General features: G+C 39.3%; 1 protein-coding gene across 2 annotated transcripts; it reads left to right on the forward strand.

The window, feature by feature from the left end:
• ttc7b (tetratricopeptide repeat domain 7B) lies at positions 1–25,518 on the forward strand. Of its 2 annotated transcripts, XM_069661962.1 has the most exons (23): positions 1–167; positions 2,148–2,302; positions 2,563–2,638; positions 2,783–2,875; positions 3,858–4,021; positions 5,775–5,896; positions 6,765–6,843; positions 7,536–7,711; positions 7,928–7,991; positions 8,107–8,244; positions 8,482–8,670; positions 9,102–9,219; positions 9,443–9,500; positions 11,069–11,141; positions 11,302–11,462; positions 11,555–11,671; positions 11,790–11,887; positions 12,575–12,835; positions 16,187–16,237; positions 18,881–19,021; positions 21,651–21,853; positions 22,597–22,670; positions 23,122–25,518. In XM_069661962.1, the coding sequence occupies exons 1-23, from the start codon at positions 47–49 to the stop codon at positions 23,267–23,269; spliced, it is 2,880 nt and encodes a 959-aa protein (XP_069518063.1). In that variant the 5' UTR covers positions 1–46; the 3' UTR covers positions 23,270–25,518. The 2 variants fall into 2 exon arrangements, with proteins under 2 accessions (XP_069518063.1, XP_069518062.1); XM_069661961.1 differs by lacking the exons at positions 12,575–12,835; positions 16,187–16,237.
• The last annotated feature ends 675 nt before the right edge of the window (positions 25,519–26,193 follow it).

A 26,193-nucleotide genomic window follows, 5' to 3' on the forward strand; every position in this document is an offset into this window, starting at 1 on the left:
GGGAGCCTCTGGTGGTGTTTTGGTCCAGTCGAGCCAACTTGCCAAAATGACAGCGAGGAAATCTGGCTCACGACTGGAGACCGAAATAGAGCGGTGCCGTTCAGAGAGTCAATGGGACAAGATACCGGAGTTAGTGCGACAGCTATCAGCCAAACTTATATCAAACGGTAAGAAACGTGCAGTTTTCCCTGTTGTTTGTTCATTCAGTGTGTGAGGCCTTCTCTCCGGTCTGAGTCCTCGGTACTTCCTGACAGTGGAAACCGATGCTAGGAGTTTCACTGCACTGTGTTCTGGTTAGTGCCAGTTAGGTCGCAAAGGTCAAGAAAGAGACATATGGGGATTTTACCATTATTGAGCAACGTGGTGTCTACACACTGCGGTACTTTTATACTATAATTTAGAGAACTAACAAACAATCAGCTCCTGTGGTCTGACAGTTTTGCCCCCTCTGGTCGCTCTTTCCTCCTGTCAAGCGGAACTCCATTCAATAATGTTCCAGTCAGTTGTTATCTTTGCTTTTAATGTGTCATCAGCTAACGACATTATAACATAGAAAACAATAGATTATAGGTTTGCATTGAAACTAGCGTAATATACAGTAAGTTAGCTGTCCGGCTCAGATGTGTGTTTGCTACATACTAGCTGTCAAACTCCTTGCATATGCTTAACTGTCGTAATGGCTGTGCAGCACATCAGAGAGGGTAAATGCTTGTCAACGAAAAAGGTACATTCAAGTTAAGTTTATACTAGCCGGCTCTAGGCAGTGGCTAATTCCTCATTGTAATGTTTTATTTTACACATAAAAAAGGACTTGCATATATGAACACATTATATAATGTTATGAAATTTAATTTCACCCACAGTCATTTCTTTTGCATTGAAATATCACTTATAGCCGTGACGGCTATAAGTGATATTTCCGGCGGCTATAAGTGATATTTCCAATAAATCTTCCACTGCAGTCTTGTGGCATTATATTCTTAAAACAGAGATGTTATGTTTCATGTAAGCCAAAAAATAAGATTCTAATAGGTTCAATTAGTGTATTGAACCACCTGGTCCTTAATGTGGCCAAATTTGACCATTTGACCCTAAAATATTTCAAAACACTCTAACATTTACAGCCCTAGTTTCCCATCTTTATCTTTATTAATAGTTATTAATAGTTTTTTTTCTTAACCTTTAAAATTAAATGCAAGTTTGTTATAGACTAAATTGACTACACATGTATTCAACCAAAGCCAACATAACCTGCAATTTAATAGTTGTAGAAGATGTGAATGTTGCAGTCAATTTCTAAACACATGGAAACTGCTGCTCTTATGAAAAGGTATTTGGTGCATGAGAGCTGTGAGCTCTGGTCACTGACTGGGATCAGTAACAGGATTACTTCTCATTTCACCCTTTGAATCTGTAAATACAAAGTAGTAGTTTAGTAACTTGTTAAGACTGTACATAATTCTGGCTGGTATGTGTGTAAGCACTGCAGAGTTTCTCCATATAACTGTGATTGCTCTCAGGCTGGCTACCAGGAGAACTCTTAAATATTTAGTGTGTAATGCATGGGTATCTAATGCACAAGTTGTTAGAATTGACAGATATATAAGAAAGTTTTCTTTAGTAAAATCTTCTGAAGATACAGATTGTTGTGTTGTGGCTACCTTATTTTCAAAATGTACACATTCACTGGGCAAATACGAAAACTACTTCAACTTAGTTACATGTCAAATATGCTATATTTATTTAAACACATTGAAACAGTAGGTAGTACCTTCATCAGAGTGTGCAGTAAAGGGTATTAGTGAGTGCAGCATATCTACCAGCTACTTGCATGTGTTAATAGCATGTGGCTTGGCTAGGTTAGTGCTAATTCTGTGCACTGAGATTGATGACCTCCAAAGCTTATACAGCAATTCTACATTAAACATACTCTTTATATTGCCCTAGATTAAGTATTGATTTGTCCTAGATTGGTTGTAAATTGATTTTAGATCTAAGCTGGCCTGTGGAACCTAGATTGACTTGTATTTCTTTTGCCCAATCTTGATGAAGTGGGAGAGAGACAAAGCTTGTGGAGAAGTAGGTTTGAGTCATGATTTCTGCTAACTTCTTGTGTGTGTATTGTGTGTGCATCTGTGCGTACGTAGATGACCTAGGGGAGTTGTTGCTGGGAGAATGCAAGCTTCAGACGTACCTGAAGGAGAACCCCATCAAACAAGGAGCCAGTCCAAGGGGCCCAAGACCTAAACTGGTGGAGGTCAGAAAACATCTAACTGCTGCTCTGGACAGGGGAAACCTCAAGGTAACTGTGGATGGAGAGAAGGTCTACACACTTACTGACTGACATTGTTTGGTTCTAGGGTGTATTTTAAACTTGTCACTTTGTTAGTTATTTATTTCACAAATTTAGTTCTATTTTTGAGACATAATTAAAAGTTCAAAACAATGTGGTTCATGCAAGCTTTTCTAAATCATAAAATAAAAATTCAAAGATGCAAACCCACCATAAGTGATTTTTCTTTTTAATATTCTCTTTTAAAATGCATGTTTTCCATCCTCCAGGCTGATTACCTTCAGGAAGTGAGCCTGTTGATGGCCAAACTGTGCTATGTGGAGGGAGAATACAGAGATGCTTTAGGTAAGCGATACAATCCTGTAGTTTGGTTTATTTACTCATAATTAATCTTTGTTTATGTATGATTTTTTAAATCAATAAAGTACCATGGATCGTATGTGTGGAATACTACCGTACTAACCATTTTATTAATTGATGTTCTGACAGGTCACTACAGCAGGGTGAACCTGGATGACATGCAGCTGGTGGGAGCTCCTGTGTACAGGCTGTCCATGATAGCAGAGGCATATGCTACTAAAGGTATACTAAGATATTCCCATTCTGAGAATGCCATATTCAGGAACGCCTTAAGAAGATATCTCGAAATTTCAAACTAGTGTGTTCGCTAGGACGCAGGGATGAATTGATTAGAATTTGTTGGCCAAAGGTCAAGGTCACTGTGATCTCTCAAAAAAGCTTTCAGCCATTACTCAATATTCAAATGCTTATTATGAAACAATTTCACAAAAATGTCTTATAGGATAAAAATAATGAAGTGATGACACTGTGACATTATAATGTAATGTAAATGTCACAGTGACCTGAAGTCTGTCCCTTCCACTTGAGACCAGATAACTCAGCAACACCTGGAGTAAATTTTATTAAATCTGGTTTATTTAAAATATTTGATCAATGCCTCCCTGATCGATTAGTGAAAAATGTCGTTGCTCCTCCGCATACCTGTGCTGTGCTGTCTCTTGTAGCTCTACTGACAATCACATGACAAACACATACCCTGCAGAGAAACAGAGAGAGATGTTCTGTGACATTATATCCCTCCTGTAAATTATTGGGATGCAACCTCTACTGTTTAATGTAGACCTACTTCTCTTATTTTGTTTTTAAGATAATGCACTTTTGAATATTTTCAATGTACTAATATAATGTATGCTCTGTCCTTTGTCAATCTGTGGGAAACACTCATTGATTTAATCTGCAACTCGACTGCGAGGCAGTAATTCTGTTTTCATATCTCATATCGTTCTCACCTACCATCAATCAAGTCTGCCATGATATCCACTACTGCTCTGCTCCACACGGTGGCAGTACAGTGCTACTAATGATGAACAGCTGTGGGATAAACGTTCATGTGGATAAATTCATAGTGACACATTAAGCATCTCTGGTTGCCCTTGAATAGATGTTAAGGTGGCATTTTTCATGGCATTTAGTGTCATTTTATCTATATTCTTATTTAATAATTTACATGTATCCATATTGCCTTTGTCACTCTCTCCCTCAGGACTGTGTCTAGAGAAGGTCCCAGCTGCCTCTCCATCTCTGTCCAATAAGAACACAGGGTCTCCATCGTCCAACAGGAGCACAACAGACCGGGAGCAGGAAATCATCACCTGCTATGAAAAGTCTGGAGACATTGCTCTGCTCTACCTGCAGGAGGCTGAGAAGGTCAATGTCTGTGCTTTGGTTGTTTTACTGTCTTACTAGTTTGATAACCATCTACTGGAGTGTTTTCTTACATGGTGTCACACAAGTGCTCAACAAATATCATTTAACGCCTGGACTGTGTTCTGTGCCGTCCCTGTGGGTGTGTGATGAATAATCATCTGACGGCGTGCTAGTTTGACTAATGCATCACTGACAGCCAACTGGCAAACAAATCTCTTCCTCTTTAATTAAAGAATGCAAACAATAGTAAACTGCAATAAAATGCAGGAGGATCCAAAACAAACTGTCTATACACTATTCATGTACAGCAGGTGTGATATTATTTGTTGTATTTAAGATATAATATAGATCCCAAGTCTCAAAGTATGGATGTGGTATGGAGAGAGAGAAACATCATGAGTTATATGACTTTTTATTATTACATTATTAAAGGTTTAGGGAATAATAGTTCAGAAGAATAGTGATCATAAACAGTGAAAACCCCAAAGATATGCAGTTTACTCTCAGGTCACACACAAAAGGGACTAACAGCTAACAACTGAGCAGCTGGAACCAGGTACATTTCAGCATTATTGCTTAAAAATGTATTATATGTTATAATAGTTGCCATTATTTTTTGTTCCACATTGACTAACCGATAAATCAATCTCAGGTCTCGCTGTCATTAAACCATGCCCAGTGTTTCAATCGGAATGCATTCTCCAAGATGATGCACAAAGGTAGTCTGCAGTGATCTGTTGGAAGGCTGACAAGCTGCAGCATAGCGGTGCTATACCGTCTGATAGTCTGGTAGAAATTTTAATTATAGCTGGTACACAGATTATTCTTAGTTAACCCTTCTTTTATTGTGTATGAAACCAAACCTTTTGCTCAGCTATTACTACACTACATGATCAAAACTCTTTATATCCTGTGGAATTAAAAGGCCTTCATTGGAACTTAAGGGCTCAGCCCTAACCCTGCAAACCAGCCGGGAAGAAACAGGGAGAAACCTTAAAGAAGATTCTACAAATCTCGTTCTCCTGGCATTCACCAAACCCAGATTAATCCATCAGAATAGTGTAACATGATTCATCACTCCGAAGAACATGTTTCACTGCTCTGAGTCCAGTTGCAGAGTGCTTTACATCCTTAGAGGGTTTATTGTATTGCACATGGTGATGTGAGGCTTAAAAACCCATACTTTGCACAGTTTGTGAGCTGATTTTGCTTCCAGAGGCAGTTTTGGAACTCTGTAGTGAGTGATGCAACAGATGACAGGTGATTTCTACACGCTTCAGCACTTGTTGGCCCCTCTCTGTGAGTTTGGCCTAGCTGTAGTTGTTCGCAGGTGATTCCACTTTACAATAACAGCGCTTACAGCTGTCTGGGACGTATCTAGTTTTGCAGAAATTTCACAAACTGACTTGTGGCAAAGGTGGCGGCTGCTGACAGGCAGGCACGTTTGCAGTAGCTGGGCCCTTTATGACCCATTCTAAATGTTTGTTTATGGAGATTTCATGGTTATGTGCTGGATTTTATGCGTCTTTTACTGATACTTGTTCCTGAAACAGCTGAACTCAATAATTAGTCGGGGTTTCCTCTGACGTTTGGCTGTATGCTGTAGGTTTATCACTCTGACATAAATTGAGAGATTTGTGACCATAATACTAGATTTTTAATTAATTCATGTTTTGGGGTTAGGACCACATTTTCTCAATCTTTTTTTAACTTGTGTATACCTTTCTTTATCCCTGTATTTCTGTTTCTACAGGCATTATCAGCTGGAATTCAAAACCGCAGCCCGAAGCCCGGCCCGACAGCCCAGGACCTGGAACTGGGCTACTTCCTGGAGACAGGCCTGCAGAGAGCCCACGTCATCCACTTCAAGAACGGGTAAGAATGCTAGTGGTAAAACGATAGATATAGGAGAAAAAGGGAAATGTTATGAGTTATTTACTCTCCTTTTAAACTTGTAACTTTCTGGTTTTTAAGGGGTGTCAGTTGCCCAACAGAAACAAAGAACAACCCTTTGTGGGCACTGTCCACCCACTTTCCAGTCATCGTGTTTCAAAGCTGCTGACAGGTTGATAAAAGCAAAAAGAAAGTGTGAAAAATAACATACGCAGTGCAGCAGAAAGTAGTTCCCACAGAGCTGTTGTTTTTAGTACAGCAGAGATAGTTGCGGGGCTGTAAAGCCTTGTGCTGGAAGAAATATCCTTTTGGTGGATTAGATCAAATCTGCACTACTTTCTGTAGCTTTTTTTACCCGGTGCTGGATCATTGTTTTGGCAATGTTTTGCACTTCAGTGTGAGGAGAGGGGAAGTAAGGGAACTTAAAATCTATGATACTGCAGATGTGCCCTTTCCATCCAAATTACATTCTGGTTTCTGTTAATAAGACTTTATCACACAGGAAGTTATGAATTCAGTTTATATAACCTTTCATAATTTCTGACAACCTTAAAAACCTGCTCCTAAATGAAGCCGCCAGCATGTTAAAATTCCTCAGCACAGCAGGAAATATGTAACAAACATAAACAAACATCAAAGATGTGGGACGTGAATGTTTATGTTGAGAAAGTAGTTGTTTTACAAATTGGAAAAGAAACATCTGCTAGTGACGCTGATAAATATTCACTTGTACACTGACTCACATGAAGATAAAACTTTTTAAATATTTGCAACATAGTATGTATTTTGCACATATGACTGTGTATTACTGGTTCTGACGTGTTTTTCTTTCCTCACTTCATTGTCATAGCAACCTGACACAAGGCGTGGGGCGGTTTCGGGAGATACTTCGGGCTGTTGAGAACAGAACCACCCAGAGCCTGCGCATGGTGAGGGATGATTTGGGAGGCGAGCTTTTTTATTTTTTGGTCTGGGATTAGGAGGCTTAAAAAAGGAAAAGTTTCACATTTTTGGAAATGCACTTATTTGCCTGCTTGACAAGACCTAGATTAACTGCTGTAAGAAGTAGGAGACTTATAGCCCCCATAATTTAATTTTTATGCCTCTTTTTGCTTTTGTGTTTAGTTTTTTTTTCTTTTGAAGGCTCCACTTTTTAGACTCAGTAGCTACCTCCAATTCTTTTATACAGTCTATGGTTTACCTCTGTTTTCAGTCTTTCTAAGTTAAGCAAACTGACTGCTGGTGCAAGCTTTCTATTTAAACAGATATTGTATCATTCTTGACCTTGACCTCTTAACCAGAAGGTTAATACGTTTTTGACAAAATGTCAAATTAGTGCCTTAAAAATGTTGCTGCTTCCATATTAATGCCCAACAATTCACACACTGTTTTGCATTGTTGAAGTTGTACAAAAAGTCAAAATCTGGATTTAGATACAACTAAGTAGAATATTAGATTTCTTTTGTACATGACGACAAAAGAATCCACATTACAGTCTGCTCAGGGGTAAATCAGTGCATTAGAAGCAATGCAACCACCCAAGTAAACAAATTGCTGATGTGTTGGTACCAGAGTGTCTCGCCAAATGTGCATGTTTATATGTGTGTTTGTGTGCCTGCAGACCATAGCCAGACAGCTTGCAGAGATCTTGCTCAGAGGAATGTGTGAACAGAGCTACTGGTCTCCTCTGGAAGACCCACCAACAGTGTCACCGTTAGACGATCCAACACGGCAAGGACACACTCACAGCAAGAACTACAGCTTAAGCCGACGCCCACGAGTGTACTCAGGAGAGAAGTAAGTGATGATGTGTGTTTGTTGATACTAAAGCTGGAGTACAGTGGAAAATATCCAACATGTCTCTTAAGGAAACCAGTGCCAATGTACTTGTTTACCAGCCACTCATCAGATCTTCTCCTGATCCCTTTTTCCTCCATTTGTCCCTTTTCTCTGCTCTCATCCTTGTCCAACTCCATCTGTCCGACTCTCTGGGTTCATTTCGCTCCCTCTCAGTCTGTTTTGCCCTCAGGAGAACACAGAAGAAGCTTTGCTGCTGCTGCTCATCAGTGAATCCATGGTGAGACACAAAAACACTTTAGAAAATGTTTCACACCTCACTCCAAAGCAGTGGATCCTCAAAGTTCATGACAAAGTGCCATTTTTACATCTATAGCTGTGCTTGTGTGATTCAGGCTAACCGTGACGCTGTCCTGAGCAGAATTCCTGAGCACAACAACGATCGTATCATCAGCCTACAGTCTGCCTCTGTGGTGTACGACCTGCTGACTATAGCTCTGGGCAGGAGAGGGCAGTACGAGATGCTATCAGAGGTGAGTAATCCCTCTGTGGACTGCTTAGTCACAGTCGTAGTGATTGTGGAAAGTGTTTCAGCCCACACCCACAGTACACCCACATAAGATTACACTTTAATTCTTTTTCACATTCATTTCCCTTCACAAATTAATGTTTTATTACAGTCTAATTGGCTCTACAAAGGCTAGCTAGATGAAGCTTACAGATAAACCTGATAACACTAATGAAATTTGTCCTTTGTTCAATGTCTCCAGTGTTTGGAGCGAGCCATGAAGTTTGCCTTTGAAGAGTTCCATCTGTGGTACCAGCTCGCCCTGTCGCTAATGGCAGCTGGGAAATCGGCTCGTGCCGTTAAGGTCCTTAAGGAGTGTATTCGTCTGAAACCTGACGACCCCACCATCCCACTGCTCGCTGTCAAACTGTGTATCGGACCTCTGCACTGGGTAAGGACAATTCTGCAGACATAAACTCAACACAGCTGTTCTGAAGGATCTTCGGTGAGGATCTGTTTACCTACTATAAGGAGTTTTAACTGGTTTGAAGTGGTTTACCCTGCACATACCTGTGCATAATAAGAAAATGGAGTTGGGTCTTTTTTTCACTTGCTTACAAAACAAATGCACAAGCAAATCAAGATCTTTATGACACCAGGCGTACCTCATTTGTCGACAGTTGGCACCACTTTAGACACAAAATGAAAGTTCCTCATTGTGCCTTCAAGCTGTCACTCTGTATTTACTTGTGGATGTCGATGCTAAACAGGACATTTATTTCGGATACATTTTCTTAGATAATCTAATTTGACTCCTAAATCTGTTCAATCTGTTTTTCTCCGTTCTCTCTCGTTATATGTCTATCTACTCCCACAATCCAGTTGGATGAGGGCGAGTGCTTTGCGAAGATGGTGATTGACATGGGGGAGAAAGCAGCTGAGTTCAGAGCCAAAGGCTACCTAGCTATCGGGCTTGTTTACAGCCTCAAAGCCACTGATGGTGAGTCCTGAGTGTACGTGTTGTTGTACATCCCTGACTTCCCATCATCTCCTGTGACTTGCATCCATTGTGTTTCTTCTCCATGTCATGCTTTCCCTCTACATTAATTATTATTGTACGTCTTCAGTGACTGTTGCACTTCTTGTATTGTTTTTATAACGTGGCTGACTGCACTCTGTCTCTCTCTTCCTGTCCCTGACTCTGTCTCTCTGCGTCTCTTCAGCATCACTGCGAAGCACACAGGAGGAGTACCAGAGGAAAGCTTTGGGAGCCTTCCAGAGGTTGGGAGTGAGCCATGCTGCTCTTTATTTTCTCTTTTACACCCACATTTTCCCTCAGAAGGACTTTGTCACAGCACAGACGGCTTCTCCGTCTAACAAAATGAAAACTACCTGATAGATTTATTATTTAAGGCCATTTGATCCTCAAGATGTGGAATCTCAGGAGGGAAATACAGAATTTGATAATAAAAAAAGCAACAACTGTAAAACGTGAATGCAATTATTAAGAGTTTTTATAAGTTTTATAAGTGTTTTTTAAAACACTATAATCTATATGGACAAAAACTATGCTGTTGTGTTTTAGTGTCATTATACAGCATGCAGATCTTGTTAACATTTTACCTAGCAAAGTTTAAAGGCAGTTAAAAGCCAGTTAAAAGGAAGCAGGGGGACATTTTAGAGAATACTACACATGTATGCACAGGACAGAGTTTGCAAAGAGTTAAGGCTGCTGACTAAATTGACACCAATTTAAAGGTCCTCATAGCCGCTTTAAAGTTGGAATCTTGAAGATCTCAGTTTCGTTCTCTTTGGCTGCACCTATGGCGATAAATGGTAATCGCGGGAGCACACTTCCCAGATATCCAGACTTATCTGGCTCCCTTTGTTACGGTTGTAACTCTTGATTTTCCTCGCTGACGGTCACTTTCCTTTTTAGACTGTTTGCCTTCATCTGAGCGTCGAATTTGTTTCTTTTTCTTTGGATTTTCACTTATTTTTGAAGTTGTATCTGTAGTCATCCATCTTTCTTTTTTTTCCACGGAAATTGCACCAGACACCCAGTCCATAATATTACAAATGCAAAGGCTTTCAACAGTGAGCAATAGGCGCAATCACCATTGTTTTTTCCTCATTCGGCAATAGACATTGACTATACAGACATTTATTTAAATGAAAATCTTCGAGATTATCACCTTAATTCTCAGCAATTTCTCTATTGAATTGTTGAAGTTATTTTCATCCACCACATAATTAGAAACTTAATGTAAACTGCAGAATTCTGAAAAAGTAAATTTAGGGAAATGTTAAAAGGAGTCATGAAAACAATTAAAACAGACTTAATAAGACCCTAACTATATTCAAGTATATAATTTGACTACTTGCACTTGCACTTGTTTGCCACCTGTCGGTTCATAAATATTTTGATATATGTTAAGCTGAAACAGGACTACTTTGACGCTACTCTTACACGTGTGGTTTTTCCTCTTGGAGATTGGGAATAAAAATGCACACAGTTAACAGTTAGTTTTATCTGTTAATATGATTTAAAGCTGTAATGGTCTTTATGAATACACTATGCATTATTAACCACATTGTAACACTGCTGCAATAAATCATCTCTTTTATATTCAGTCATTCTGCTTGTTAATATGGTGTTACTATTTCTTATCGTGTCTAAATATTTGAATATCTTTTGGTTTGATTTCTTGGAACTTCTATTATTTGCTGTGTTTGCTGCTGCAGCGACCAAATTTCTCCACAGGCATATTTAAAATTTCATGAAATCTTATTAACTTTTTATTCAACATGTCTGATAACACCAAGTCTCTCTCTGTTTTTCTCTGTAGAGCTCAGAGTTTGTCTCCTACTGACCATCTAGCAGCCTTTTACTTGGCACTGCAGCTTGCTGTGTCTAGACAGGTAACTCAATCTTTAGTAATAACAGGATAGAACCACTGTGTACATGTCAAAATCATGACAGTTTGAGGTTGTGAGAGTCAGGGAGCATCATGGGTCATTTTACATGCTTTTTATCCCAACTGTAGTGAAACCTGTAGTTTGTATATATGTGTGTGTATAGATCCCAGAGGCACTAGGCTATGTTCGACAGGCGTTGCAGCTTCAAGGGGATGACGTCCACTCTCTTCACCTCCTGGCCCTGCTGCTCTCTGCTCAGAAACACTACCACGACGCTCTCAATATTATAGAGATGGCTCTGTCCGAGTACCCTGAGAACTTCAAGTAAGACTCGCACACTACCACAACACTTATCTGTCTTTATCTCTGTCTCAGTGTGTTTTATCGTGTGTTTGTTTGTGCGCTGTGTGTCGCAGTCTGCTGTATACCAAAGTGAAGTTGGAGTCGATGTGTAGAGGACCAGAGGAAGCTCTGCTCACCTGTAAACACATGCTGCAGATCTGGAAGAGCTTTTACAACCTTACAAACCCCAGGTACACACACACACAGACAGACACACTGCCTAGTTGCAAATACCTGATATTTGTTTTGGTTTCTTCCATTCAACCTAGTGTGTGAATCTGTGTGTAAACATGTGTGTGTTTGTGGCAGTGACTCTGGGCGTGGCAGCAGTTTGCTGGATAGAGCCATAGCAGACAGACGACAGCTCAACGCCATGACTCTGCCTGACTTCAGTGATCCTGACACAGGTAGACACACACGCACAATGTTCGATATTTTCCTTTCCATGACAATAATTAAATGAATTTCCCCCACTGAGCCTAACATCAAAGGACAATTACCACAGTGTGAATATAGTGTTCATCTCCTTTCCCTGTGTAAAGGATGGTCCAGCATATTCTTTGCTTAGGTAGATAAGAAGAGAATGTGACCAGCTCTTATTAGAACAATGGGTTATTTCACTTAGTTAAGAAGTTTCCTAAGCAAAACAAGACAATTTGACCACAGCCATAGACTCACACACAGGATTCGCTTCTGTAATCTAATTTGACCCTACTACCTTTTCTGTACTCCAAAATGTATGTTTCATTATGAAAAGGGCATCGAGAGAGCGATATTGCTTCCATTTTCTTGTTTTTTTATTGATCAACTCTCCCTTGTGTCTGAAGATATCAAAGGAAATGTCTGTAGAAAAACTTTCCCTCTTTTTGTTGTATTGATTTCCTGCTTCAGCAACATTATTTTGTTTGTTTGGCAAGTTTATCTAGTAGTTATTATGATATTAATTTAAAAAGTAAGACATCATTTTAGAAATGTTTTCCCCAGTTTGTAAACAGTTTATTCAGACTGAAATTTCATGATTTTTGTTCCGTCTTTATTTCCTTTCTTTATATTTGTTTAACTTCACTCATTCTGTTTTATTTCCTTTGTTTTAGTCTCAGGTTCTTCATCTTCTCACTCTGGTTCTGAACTGGTCTTTCCCGCCTCCCCATCAACCCTCTCCACCCTCTCTTCTCCACTGTCCTCTCCTTCTTCCCCTCTCTTCATCCTCCAGCCTCCTCCTCTCCCTCCACCCAGAAATCCATCCTTCCTCCCTTCCCCTCCTCCTCCTCCTCCTCCTCCTCCTCCTGTTCCCACCAAGACCAGGACTCACTCCTTTTGCAACCACGTCACTCTGCGCCAGCTCTCCTCCAATTGTAATCCGCCTTCACATCCACTCAGCCTTTAGCATGGTGTGAAGAGTGACCGAAAGGAATACACAAAGTTTTTGGGAGATTGGCTCATTGATGAAGTTGTGTATTTAGTAATGAGAGCATTCCCAAAATGTTTTATAATCTGGTGCTCTGAGTTAAACAGTATGTTGATAAATTGAAGTCCTCTAGCAGCGTTAGTCAATACATGGCCAAAATATAGAAACAGAAACCTGAATTTATTGAAGGTTTTGGCCATTTATTCTTAAAACTCTTTCCGCACTGGAAAAGTATCGTCTGCTGTGCAGCCATCTCTGGCTTTGCACAGCATCATGGCAAACCTGACCTAAAGCGTGATGTTCATGGGTGTAAAACACACCATCTGGTGACTTAACAAATTGTTAAGTGGTTTCACAGCCTCTTTCTGCATTAAGGCCCAATGCTTTGAACCAAGTAGGTAATTACATGTGATCATTGCAGGTGATTGTCTTCACAATAGTACAAGTTCTATATCTCATTATGTGCCTTAATGTTTGAGCCATAAACTCTTAAAGGGCCAGTTCGCTGATTTTCAACCTTTTGGTACATAATGCCATTATGGTAGGGAAAAGAAATTTGCTCTGTGCCTTTGGAGGACGCTATCTGCTTCTCCAATGGGCCCTGGAAAACCTCCACCAGACTACATAAAACGTATCATGTGGCGGAAGCCCAGGGAGCTTACTAAACTACACTCAATCTAGGACGCCCGCCTCCGATGTCATGTCTCATTCAAAATTGTCAGGTTTGAAATGTAAACTCGAAAATATTTTAGACGATCCACCGGTATATTCTCATTGAATTACGGATTCTGTCTCGCCCTGAGCCACTGCCTGCAGCAATCAATGTCCTGGACTGGAAAACAGTAGTGTTTCACTCCGGCGTCTCTTGCTGGGCCGTGCCTTTCAGAGGGAGGGGCGCAACTCATGCTGGGTGTTGAAGGAATATAGAATGGGCGAAACCATGAGCTGTTTGTACAACTTTCTCCACAGCTATGGCGCCAATTTCAAACATTATCACTTCTATCAATTACAGAGAACACCGGCTTTGACTTTCCAGGGGAGAATTTCTCCTTTCAAGGAGAAGACTGGTGAAATATACTTCTAATTCTAACGAAAGACCAAAAAACAAACAATGTATTAGCCGGTCCAGCAATACTCCCCACCCTCTCTGTGAGTCTCGGCCCCAAGCCAATAAAGCTTTTGAAGACATTAATCTGCAGAAATAAAGTTGTTGTTTTTTTTAGCAAAATGACTAAAACGTGAAAAAAAGATTGTGTTTGTGGGGGACTTTCTTTAATTGATTGAAATATAGTACAATGCCCATGAAATATAGTACAATGCCCATGTTTATAGTAATGAAGAAAGATGTTGCACAGTGCAACAGTGTGACTCATTGATTTGTTTTTAATTAGTTTTGGTACAACAATGGAGCTCCGTGGCACAGAGGATTAAGATATATGATACTGAATGATGATTTCAGTTTTAAATGCTTCCTCCAAAGACATTTCAAGACATGGGAAAATGTAATCTCTTTTACATAACAGTTGACCTCAGTAAACTGTTAAATTGTATGCAATTTACCATTTCACATGTTTTTAGGCATTGTCGAGAAATGGTGTGTATTGGACCTTAGGAAGTTAACCATTTCAGCAAACCACCTGCCAACTCTAGTGGCATCATTTCATTGTTCATTTTAGTCTTCTTGAGACATTTGTTGACCGTCAATAAGAGATGGAAATATGCAGCATCAGCAGACTTATCTGTGCAGCCTGAGTTTAATCACTCAAGATCAATCAAGATTTGACTCCTTTTCTCTCAAGTCCTTCCACATACATGGATTATGAATTTTTGGATCCAGGTATCTAAGCTGCCAAATCATGGCAAGTTTAACAGTCCCTACTTTCTTACTTAGACAACATTAGTTGCTTACTGTCACTAGATGTTGCTTCTGTGTTATCTTGGAACACTGGAGTGAGCGGTTTTTCAGGTTTATGGACCATTTTGGGAATTTTCTCATCACTGACACATCCTAGTAACACCACCAATAAGCTGATGGACCAACAACTGCATATTCTCCTATAATGACCAGAGCCAATCTTGATTTGAAGCCTCACATGCATGGACAATGAGTTTATAACTAAACTGACTAATCTTTATGGGGTGTTGTATGTAGTGCAAAGGCACACATACTGTTGCTGTCAGACTTGCATTAGGTCTGTGAATGTTAACATGTAAAATGGATGTTGTGAGTATCAATTAGATGGCAGTTGAGCTTTGATGGACCTGCTGCAGTTGCTTTGCGACTTACTCAAAGTCTCAGGTGAACTAAGTCACTTCACAAACCTGTTTTAAAATCCACACTCTCACAGTTGATACAGCAAGGTGTCATAGATCAGTTGAGTTCTTTTACAGCTTTATCCTTTCTTCACATCTGTCTGCTTTCCCCTGTCCGTTTCTCTCTGTTTATGTTAATTTTCTCCATCCTCATCTTTTCTGTCTCTGTTTCTGTGAAGATTTTTCATTTCAGCCAACATTAATTACCCTGTTTCCTTGTTCCAACCTTATGTCGTCTCCGCTTGTTGCCATCTCTTCTACTAATGATGTTCGCACTGGAAAATAATGGTTGTTATTTTGATGAATTATTTAGTTGCATAAAAAATCACAACTTGTTTATTTCTCCAGAGCCCTATTTTTCTCGGTCAGCCTGAGAACAGTGAAATTATTTATTACTGTGACAGCATGTCCATCGCTCTGAATATAGGATTTTAAATGTAACTACTGATAGATTCTTTTGTTATATTTGTATATCATTTTCATGAGTGAGCACATCGTTTTTGTGTGCATTATTAGTCAATTGAAAAGCTCTGTGAAGATGTGTGCTGCAGATATTTTCGAATTTGAATCCAACTGTGCTGAAATGCCAAATATATGTTGGTTAATCTGCACTGTGCCTCATCTTTATTATTTATTATTATTATTATTATTATTTTTTTTTTAGAATTCATCTAAACCTGAGATCACAAGTTACAAAGCAGAGGAATATAAGCCTCTCTCATGCTTTCAGTAATCAAACTTCATGACTATTACTATTAAAGTTTACAGTGTACAAAAAAGGCACAAGTGGAAGCATCTTGACTCATGTGACGTAAACTATAAGGCTGATGTGAAGGATGAAAACGTCCTCTTTGTGCTCTACAGCCTTCCTTTTGGGATCAGAGAACTTTATATCGTTATAGTTTGGGTATTTCTTCTCTGTCTTTCCTCTCTTTTAATCATTAACAATCGTCTTTCTGTTTTTTCCATCCCTCCGTTTTTCAAGGCGGCCTTCAGGACGCTAACACTCTTGGTTTTTCCTCCATGTTTTCTGTTTGTAAGTAGCCATCTAACCTCCATCTGATCTTCCGTTTTCCATCCATTGTTCTCTTCATCATTCGGTCTGTGATGACCTTCCCTTTCCCTGACGAGGTTCCGATATATGTACAATATTTGTACGAAGAAAATATCTACATATATCATGCTTTGACTTCATGTCGGCAGCAAGTTTCCAGGAGAACTGTATCAAACACTTATCATGTTGATGGTTTATTATGTAAAGGAATACATGGACTTAAAGGAAAACTGTTTGGCATATTTCTTTGCAATCTTTTTTAGGAGTAAAGCAATTTCAAAGTGCAGGAAACAACTTTAGAATTTGACGGAAATTTGTATTAATACTTTAAAGCACGAGAATGCAGTTTTTCCAGCACATTTAGTTGATGTATCTACAGATGAAGATACCGTTTTTTACATATTTACCAGCAAATAAGAGCAAATGCTCACAGAGCAGCTTCAGAAAGGAGAGCAGAGCAACTTCCAGATTGTAGCACTTATCTGCATCATTACCGGCATCAGACAAAAGTTACTAACGATCTTAATATTTCACAGTAATTTTACCAAAGTTTTCTCCGAAAGGAATCATCCGGAAATAGAAAAGGATATGAATAGATGCCACATTCATAATCCTCATAACATCATTACAAAAATCTGTTATATTTCCACTTCTGTGCATCTGTCATCAAGCTTTGGTTGGTTTACTTCCTGTTAACACTCACTGATCAAACACTATTAAAAGAATCATCATTTTGCTGCAGTTAAAATGTTCAAAGCGCTGGATTCACTGTGGGGAAAAATCCCACTATAACCAGCTCTGGTGTGGTGACAGGTGGTATGTATTTCCCTGTAAGTCAATGTATTCCTTTAGCTCAGTGAGCAGCTTTGGTGCATGTGTTGCAGTGTGAGCTGTCCACATTTTAGGCAAAAGAAAATGTAGGAGGCTTCCTCAGTAATGCGTTAGCAGTTGTGTAAATCTCACTGAATGTAAACTTGTATTTAGAATGAAAATTGTTTTCATGCTTCACACCTTTTAAGTTTTATTATTATTATCCTTATTTTGTTTGAATATGTGAAACATAAGGGGCACAAAATGGTAAAAGTGAAAGCAATGCACATGGAAATATGTAGTACCACTTCTTTACATCTCTCTCCAGCTGTTTGACTGTCACTGACTGGGCAGCTCTTTATTCTTTATGCGCTGTGTGAGATTGCAGTGTCTGTTTAAAACAGTATATTCAGCAAGTAAAAGTTGATGCTGTAAAGGGAGATAAATGTCATTCACACATCAAGAATCAGAAGTTAGTTAGAACAATCCATGTTGTCCTGCTTCAACATACTTTCACATGTTTGACTTTGCTGCACTAGGCTGGGCTGCTGCATGCTGGTGTCTAATATATTAGATACATATCTAATATAACTTCTTACAATGTGCCTATTAAAGCAGGCTAATCAACTTCAATTGCATTTGTGTTGTGTGGGAGATACGGACATCCTTTTGTCATTTGTCTAAATCCAGTTATCAGCAACACACTCTTACTCTCTTGCTCTCGCACACAGAGGACTTTCATATTCAAATATTCTCTTTTTATTCTTCACTCGATTATCTTAAACACACAGTTAGTCGTGTTTCCTGAACACGCAGGCACACAGTTTATATCAATACAGTTGAGGTAAGAGAGAGAGTTTTTCGGAGTCTAGATCCTGAAATGGGAAACCAGATTGATAAGAAAAGGAATGGGTGATCTTTTATTAAAGTAAAGATTTTATACCAGCAAGCTGTGACATCAGCTATTCATGCCTTGTCTTGGGTATAATAGGCATATATCAGTCACTATTCTTTTTAAGAAATTCATGGCATAATTATTGTCTGTATTTTATAGCTTTAAGACAAATCTATGATATAATGTTAAAATGATTAAACCAGTTTTACAAATGGATCAGAATCTGAATTGCACACATGGAACAGGTCACAGTAGATAAAATTCTTTGTCATTCTTGGGTCAATATTCATTGATCACACTCAAAAGCACAGAGTAGCACTCTAACAGAAATGTATGACCACACACTTTGGATAAGTAGGCCATGGAAGATACGTTGCATGTCTACAATTGTTGACACACAAACACCATATAATGTTGTGCTTTCGCAGATCTGCAGTTTGCATCTGCAGTCCTATTTGGTGGCCATTTTGCGTCCCTGTTATAATCTGATGTCATTTAAATGCAGAGACAAAATCCGAGACACACTTCTTTCACTTACTAATCAGCAGAGTGCAGATTGGTGCAGTGTTTATGCATGGCGGTGCTGAAATTAATTCATTTTAACCTGGTTAATCCAGGGCCATAACACCGTGTGCTGCAGCGTGTGGAATGGTGTGGACTGATTAAAGGCTTTAGTGCAGGAACAGGAAACTGTGTGCCAATGCGGGCCCAGAGTTTTGAGCTTTTTACTGCACCCAAACTCTCCAGATTTCACTGCTCCTCTTTTCTCTCTGAAGTTGTGGAGTCAGTGAAACCTGCTGTTGTGTTTGGTTGAGTTAAAACCCTGCATTGTGGCACATGGCTGCCTAACACTGCTGCTGTAGTAGTAAGTCATTACCTGAAGGAGATGTGTGTGTAATGGTTTGATTCTCTCCCTCCAGGTTCGGTTCATGCTACATCCATAGCAGCCAGTCGTGTGGAGCAGGCTCTGTCTGAGGTAGCCTCCTCCCTACAGAGCAGCGCCCCTAAACATGGACCCCTGCATCCCTGGATGACCCTGGCTCAGATCTGGCTACATGCAGGTATGCACACATACATATAAAGTACATACAGAAAAGTAAAGGCCGGTCTTTTGCCCAACTTTAAATTGATCTTTCATAGTTGGGTTGCATCGTTGTGCAGTGGTTAGCATTGCTCCCTCACAGCTAGAAGGTTCCTGGTTCGAATCCCGGTTCAGACAAAGTGGGCCTTTCTGTGTAGAGTTTGCATGTTCTCCCTGTGAATGCGTGGGTTCCCCCTGGGTACTCCGGCTTCCTCCCACAGTCATGCTCATGAAGTTAATCAGTGACTCTAAATTACCCATAGGTGTGAATGTGAGCGTGAAAGGTTGTCTGTTTTTATGTATCAGCCCTGTCTTTGACTGACGACCAGTCCAGGGTGCACCCCACCTCTCACCCAATGACAGCTGGGATAGGCTCCAGCCCCCAGTGACCCTGAACAGGATAAGCGGTATAGATGATGGATGGATGGATTTGATAGTTTACAAAGAGAATGAAAACTAGATGAAATATTGATTGTGGTTCCTGTCTGACCGAAGCGATAAAAAATATGTAATGTTATTAGAAATATTAAGTAAATAATAATAAATAAAGTAAATAATAGCAAGTAAAAAAAGGAGTCTTTTCACAGTTGAAAGTAATTAAAATAAGTAAGAATAACCTATGCCTCTTACTTTAGGTGTCAAAATCCTTTAAATAAATAAAAAGACATTAATATTGTTTAAGTAGGTAAAATTCTGGTCACTTTAATCTCTCAGTTACTTATTTTTCCAGTAGATTTAATGGGAAAAAGGTAATATTTTCATTAATACCCTTTCGTTACAAATGGAAAAACATAAATGTGGTTGGTAGCAGTGTATTCCTCAAGGTCACACGGTAGAAATGGCGAGTTTGCAAGCATAATGCTATATTTGTCCACAGTGTGGGTAAGTATTGATCACTGAGTCGTCAATACTTGCCCACCATCAAACACTGCAATGCACCATCCACTTCCACTTCATGTTTTCCCCATTAAGACAGACGATGATCTTTCTCATTGCATGCACTTCGTCCTACAAGCAGCCTGGTATTGTAAAGTGTGGGACAACAGTCATTTGAAGTCTTTTACAGTCTTTTACAATCACACAAGATTAGATTTCCTTCGGAATACACTGGAGCCCTGCTACTCATTTCTGCATCTCCAGCAGACTCAAACATCAGTGGACTGAAGAGTATACTTAAACAGATGCAGATAGCACACACACACACTCACACAGGCATAAACAGAGGTTGTTTATGTCCCTGTTTATCTCTCCAGCTGCTTCCTGTCGGAGGTGGTCATTTCCAGCTTGGCGACAGTTAATATAATCATCCAATCGCAGGACAGACAGGCAGACAATTCAGACTCATTTCCTGTCAGTCTCATTCTTTGTTTGTATCATTCTGTCTTCATCACAGCAATACACAGAATGCATTAGGTAACCTTTATTGATTTGAGGGAGAAAAATGTAGTTATGCTTTCTTACTACTTTTCCACTTTTTTGTCATTTTCTGCTGCTTCCTTTTTTCATTTTAAAATGTACCTCATAAATAAATGTAACTTTCTGTTTGTGGCTCTTTAATTACTCAGCTATAAGGTAATTCCAGTGTTTTATACATGGTCTTTATTGTATCTATTGTTAATTGGAAAGCTTTTGAATTGCTCCTGTAGATCACGTCCAAACGGGCTGTTGTGGCAACGTAATCTTTGGGGGCAAATACGTCCAATCAAAGTGTGTCCACTAAAAGTGCTGGTTTTGACTACTGACAGGCTCAGATTGTTTTTCTAAATGTTTAACAAAATTACATAAATCAATGCAACAGAGAGAGAACTTTTTGTTATACCTGTTAAATCACTCTCTTCAAAGTCACCAGACTCCATTGACAAAAATAGTAGTTTTACATTGCAGAACATGGGGGTGGCATGTCTATACCAATGCCTCTATTGGTTAGGTTTTGTTGTGTTTTATTGTGTGGTAAACAAATATTGTGTTGGAACTAAACTAATGATTTATAACACCAAAGTCACACAATAACGCACACAAACTTATTTAGACAGCCGAAGACCAGCATCTCCTTGTGTTCTTCCTGTTTTTTTCAATGGAGTCTGGTGAAGAGTAATGAAACGGCTATTTCTGGATTTAAGAAAAGGATCCTTCCTTAACAAAAAGATTTATTCTACAGGGACCGTTTTCCATAATGTTGTCCGGCACTTCAAATATTTATCTGAGCCTTTCAGTGCCAAAAACAAGCACTTTCCCGAACTGCTGGTTGAAGCAATCAACTGGAGTAAGTCCAAAAGTTTTGCACCCATTAGCTATCAAGACCCCTAAATAGGTCAGAATAGATTTTGATATAAGAGTTCAGTTTGAGAGTTTTAAAATGTTAGGTATGATGGGGATGCATCCCCTCTGTTACACCAATATTTATGGGAAATGCAGTCTTACTTTTATTAGATAGAAGCTACCTGTAATATTGACTGTTTTGTCAATCGTTATACCAACTACCACTTGATTTGACAAAGACACTGCTATTTGAAAACTATACATATTTAATCAAACAAAAGGAAACTTGTTGTATTCACAATTTAACAGTCACAGTCACAATCTCTTCCCTGTCTGTGTTTCCCTGACAGCTGAGGTGTACACCGGCATGTCAAAGCCCACTGAGGCCTCAGCCTGCACACAGGAAGCGGCCAACCTCTTCCCCACATCCCATAATGTGCTGTACATGAGGGGGCAGATATCCGAGCTGAGGGGCAACATGGACGAGGCCAAACGCTGGTATGAAGAGGCCCTGTCCATCAACCCCACACACGTCAAGACCATGCAGAGACTGGTAATAAACAAAAACACTGTGATGTGATGTTTATCTTCTCTGTCCTTGTATTTTTTTCTCTTGGGAACAAATCTGGTCCCATCTGTCTGCTGTGTCTGTACAGGATTATGTAATTGTGCAGATTCCTCTGGGAGAGCCCCATTAGACCCTCCATGATGAGAAGGAACTGTGTTTCCTTTATAGTGTTTCCAGTTTCTTATGGCTCAGTTCCATTTGGAGCACCTTGCCCTCTGACTAAGGGCACTATAAGCCTGACCCAGAATGCAGTGTTTACAAAATTACTTAAAAAAAATTAGTTTTTTTAGACCTTTCATGAATCATTAACAACAACCTGTATATTTATAATATATTCATAATAATGAGACATAATACCGAATCTTGCATGCTTTTTTTGTTGAGGCTTTTGAGATGCTGAATATTCCAGAGTTCTGTTGAGTCCTCACATAGAAAGTGATACTCTAAAATCATCATAGTTTGTACATTACAACACAAATGACACTCACTGTCCACTACTCCAAAACCAATCTGTTTACCTCCTGGATTGTTTTGAGATATTTAACTTTTAGACGGGAACATTTTTAGAGCCACTCTTTTGTTTAATGTGCATGTGTTTGTAAAACTGTATGTCTGTACTTTAAATGTCTAGCAGAACACATTGATCCCAACATGTAAACAAGTTTGAAAGACAGTGTTTGTCTTCTCTTTTTCATCTTCCTCACTTTTTCTTCTTTTGTTCTCCACAGGGTCTCATTCTTCATCAGCTGCAGCGCTACAGTCTGTCTGAAAAAGTCCTGAGAGATGCCGTACAGGTCAACAGGTAGGGGTGTGCATGTGTGTTGGTGTAATGTAATAATAATATATATTTAAGGGCACTCAATACAATATTCTTTCCTCTCCTTATCTTTTTTCTCTCTTCCACTCCTTTTTCTCTCCTCTCTCCATCCTTCCTCTTGTTTCTTTCTCTCCTTTCTCTTCCTTCCTTTTTCTCTTCTCTTTTTTCCTACCCTCCCCTTATGTTATTTCATTTCCTCCTTCCGTCCTCTCTCTTTTCTCTTCTTCTCTCCCTCTTTGCTTCTACTTTTTTCCTTTCGTCTCCTCCCCCTTATTCCCTTCTCCTCCACTTTTCTCTCCCCTCTTCTCTTCCACTTTTCTCGCCTCTACTCTTCTCTCCCCTACCCTTCTCATCTTTCCTCGTCCATCCTTCTATTTCCTTCTCTCTCCACTCCTGTCTTTTCCCCTTCTTCTCCTGTCTCCCCTCCCCTCCTCAGTACGGCCCATGACGTGTGGAACAGTCTGGGGGAGGTCCTGCAGGCTCAGGGAAATGCTGCCGCTGCCACCGAGTGTTTCCTCACTGCATTGGAGCTGGAGGCCAGCAGCCCCATTCTGCCCTTTACCATCATTCCCAGAGCTCTATGAAACACACACACACACACACATGCACTCACTCTTAAACTTTTATCGCGTCAGTACTGTAGCACAGTGGCACAAATTATAGAACTGTACACACACCACATACACACACAGCACGCCTGCATGCCCCTAACACAAGATTTTACTGCCATACCTTCAGATACACACACACTGTATTAAATAGTAAACATTGCCACACATGCTCCCCCTTGTCCACCCAACCTTCCTACAATGCCTTGCTGTGATTGTGTGTGTGAGGACATGTGTCTGTGTGCTGATAGGTTGCTTGTGTCTGTGAGTGTACACCCATGTCTGTGTATGTGTGCCAAAGTGTTGCTTGTGCATAGCTGTGTGTGATTGTATGTGATTTATAGTATGCTGTGTGTGTTTGTTGTTTTGTCCCATTCAAATATGTAAATAACACTCAATATTACTTCCCACTCCATCACTAGCATTCAGAAGCCTAAGAGTTTACATTTTGTTTACATGTTGTTTAGTCCAAAAAGTCACACACAGTTCGTTTTTCTGTCTCACAGTAGGACAAAATCCAGCAAATTGGACACAAAAATAAAATGATGTGCCGGTAAAACGTTTTATTAATGTGTCCTTTATGAGCTTAATGTTACTGATAATCCAGACCACTCAAACCCACACGCACACACACACACACACACACACACACACACACACACACACACGTGTTCTGTTGCTGTACTGACTTTTGAAAATCTACTGGAGCACTGACAGAGATTATCAATAGATCACAGAGTAATCAATCAATCAATCATTAAAGTCTAAATGCCAAAACACAGGCTGCATTTACACAAACAGGTGATCAGATTTGGAGTTACTGATGTCCAGTGTCGACTTTCCTTTCACCTCTCTTTTTTTTTTCTACATTCAAAACAGTTCAACATTAAACTAATTTTCGTCTCATGCCTACAGCCTTTACATGCACCTTTGTGTGACCATATTTCCATGACATTCTAGAATTTTTAAACATGTGCACTATGAAGTTCCCCAAGGAAAAATAAGTAGTTGATTATTTATAAGTATAGGTAGTAGTAATTGATTTATTGATTTATTGATTTATTGCGGTAGGTGAGATATTGAGAACACTCTCCTGTCTGTACATTAAAGATAACGCTCTTGTTGTTGGATTCTCTAAAAGCATTGTATTTCACCTGGATGGGTTGGGTTTTGCAGGCATCACTGTGAAGGTGATGTCTCTTGCAGGTTAAATATTGGGTTTAAGGCAAAAAAGTTGGTTAAGAAACAACTATATACGTTGACATTCTGCTAGCTTATCCAAAGACGGGACAACCCAATGCTGGGTTGAGCCAAAAAGAACATACTGTGTGACATGCACCGCTCTCAATGAAATGCAATGTTTTTAGGGAGTCCCCTCTTGTAGCAACTTTAACATAAAAACATAAAACAGCTAGCCTGTCTCAAAAAAACTACAAAAAGCTGAAGCTCTTTAAGCAACAAGTTAGGTCTCTGTAAGGATGATAAAATGTGAATATTACAAGAAATTGATTAAACAAAGGAAATATAACAGGATAATTGGTGAGCTTTAGAGGTAGATTTGGGTTCTTTTGGACAGGGGCAGGCTGGCCATTCCCCCCTGTTTACAGTCTCTATGCGCCGCTTAACTAACTGGCTGCTAACTCCAACTTCATTTTTACTGTACAAAGGTGAACGTGTGTGAATGCTAGAATGCAAATCATCTTATTTGCCATAATCTTAGATGATCTTTTTAAAAATAATCCTTTATGAAGGCTGGATTTTAAGCATGAACAGCTGCAGAAACGCAAGCTGAAAAATCAAAGAAAACTCAGCACTTAAACTGGAGCTCCCATGTTGCATTTATAAAAATCATTCATTTGAAAGTATGAGTGGGAGAATTTGTTACATACATTTTCACAAAATCTGTTTTTCTGTTGTGCGTAAATGCAACCAGTGATTGTGTTGTCTTTGTCACATTCATGTTAAATAAAACTAGATAAATATAGTTTTTTCCCATATAATTTTTAATAATAAATACAAAAGATTATTGTTGTATATTTGATTGTTCCAAGTGTATTATTATTATTGTTATTATTTTAGAAAGTAAATTATAACTATTTTCTGGAGATGTTACTGAGATGCTGTTGGAGGAATTAAAGGATGGACTGATCTGAGGTCAGTCAGTGAGTCCTTTGTGCTGTAAATGAATGACTGATGCTATGATGATATTGACAAAGAGAATAAAAGTCGTTAAAAACAAGTGTGACTTTCTCTATTTGTTGTGTTTGATATTTGAAATAATGAAGGTATTCTCTATATCCCTCATGTTTCTCTTCCTTACATACATATGCTCTGATGGAAAATAGATATTGACCTTTAGGCTTATTGCTTCAGTTCGTAGAAACCTGTGTGTCTGTGTGTGGTGTTCCCTCTGGGTGTGACCTCGGGGCAGCAGTGTGTGTTACTTTCTCAGGTGTGCGTCTGTCCATGGATAGGTGTGTCCTCCTTTGTGTGTTTTTATCAGAGGATTACAGCGCTGACAGGCTTTGTCCTGGAGTGTCAGGAAGCCACAGTGCTGTCTCATACACTATTACTGAACTCTCAGGTGTCACTGACAATTATTCCCTCTGAAAGTTCATGGCCTCCTCTCAGAGATGCACTGTATACTGTCAGCTGATATCAGTCCTTTTATTACATATTGATTTCACATATGATCGGTATTACACTGAAAATAAAATAAACAATATGCTGAGGAATGAGGCTGTCTTTCTCTCAAATTCCAAAAGTGTAACGTAACCTGAAATTTACTACACTTTTTAGACACAAACCTTTTTAAACTACAAACTACTAAATTAAATATCACTATCAGATGTAAATCTTACATCTGCTTGTTCGTAGAATTTTTGACCTCATTGAAGGAT

The sequence above is a fragment of the Semicossyphus pulcher genome, unplaced genomic scaffold (genome assembly GCF_022749685.1).
Source record: "Semicossyphus pulcher isolate SPU_LCO1_2020_fin unplaced genomic scaffold, fSemPul1.0.p SCAF_14, whole genome shotgun sequence".
NCBI lineage: Eukaryota > Metazoa > Chordata > Actinopteri > Labriformes > Labridae > Semicossyphus > Semicossyphus pulcher.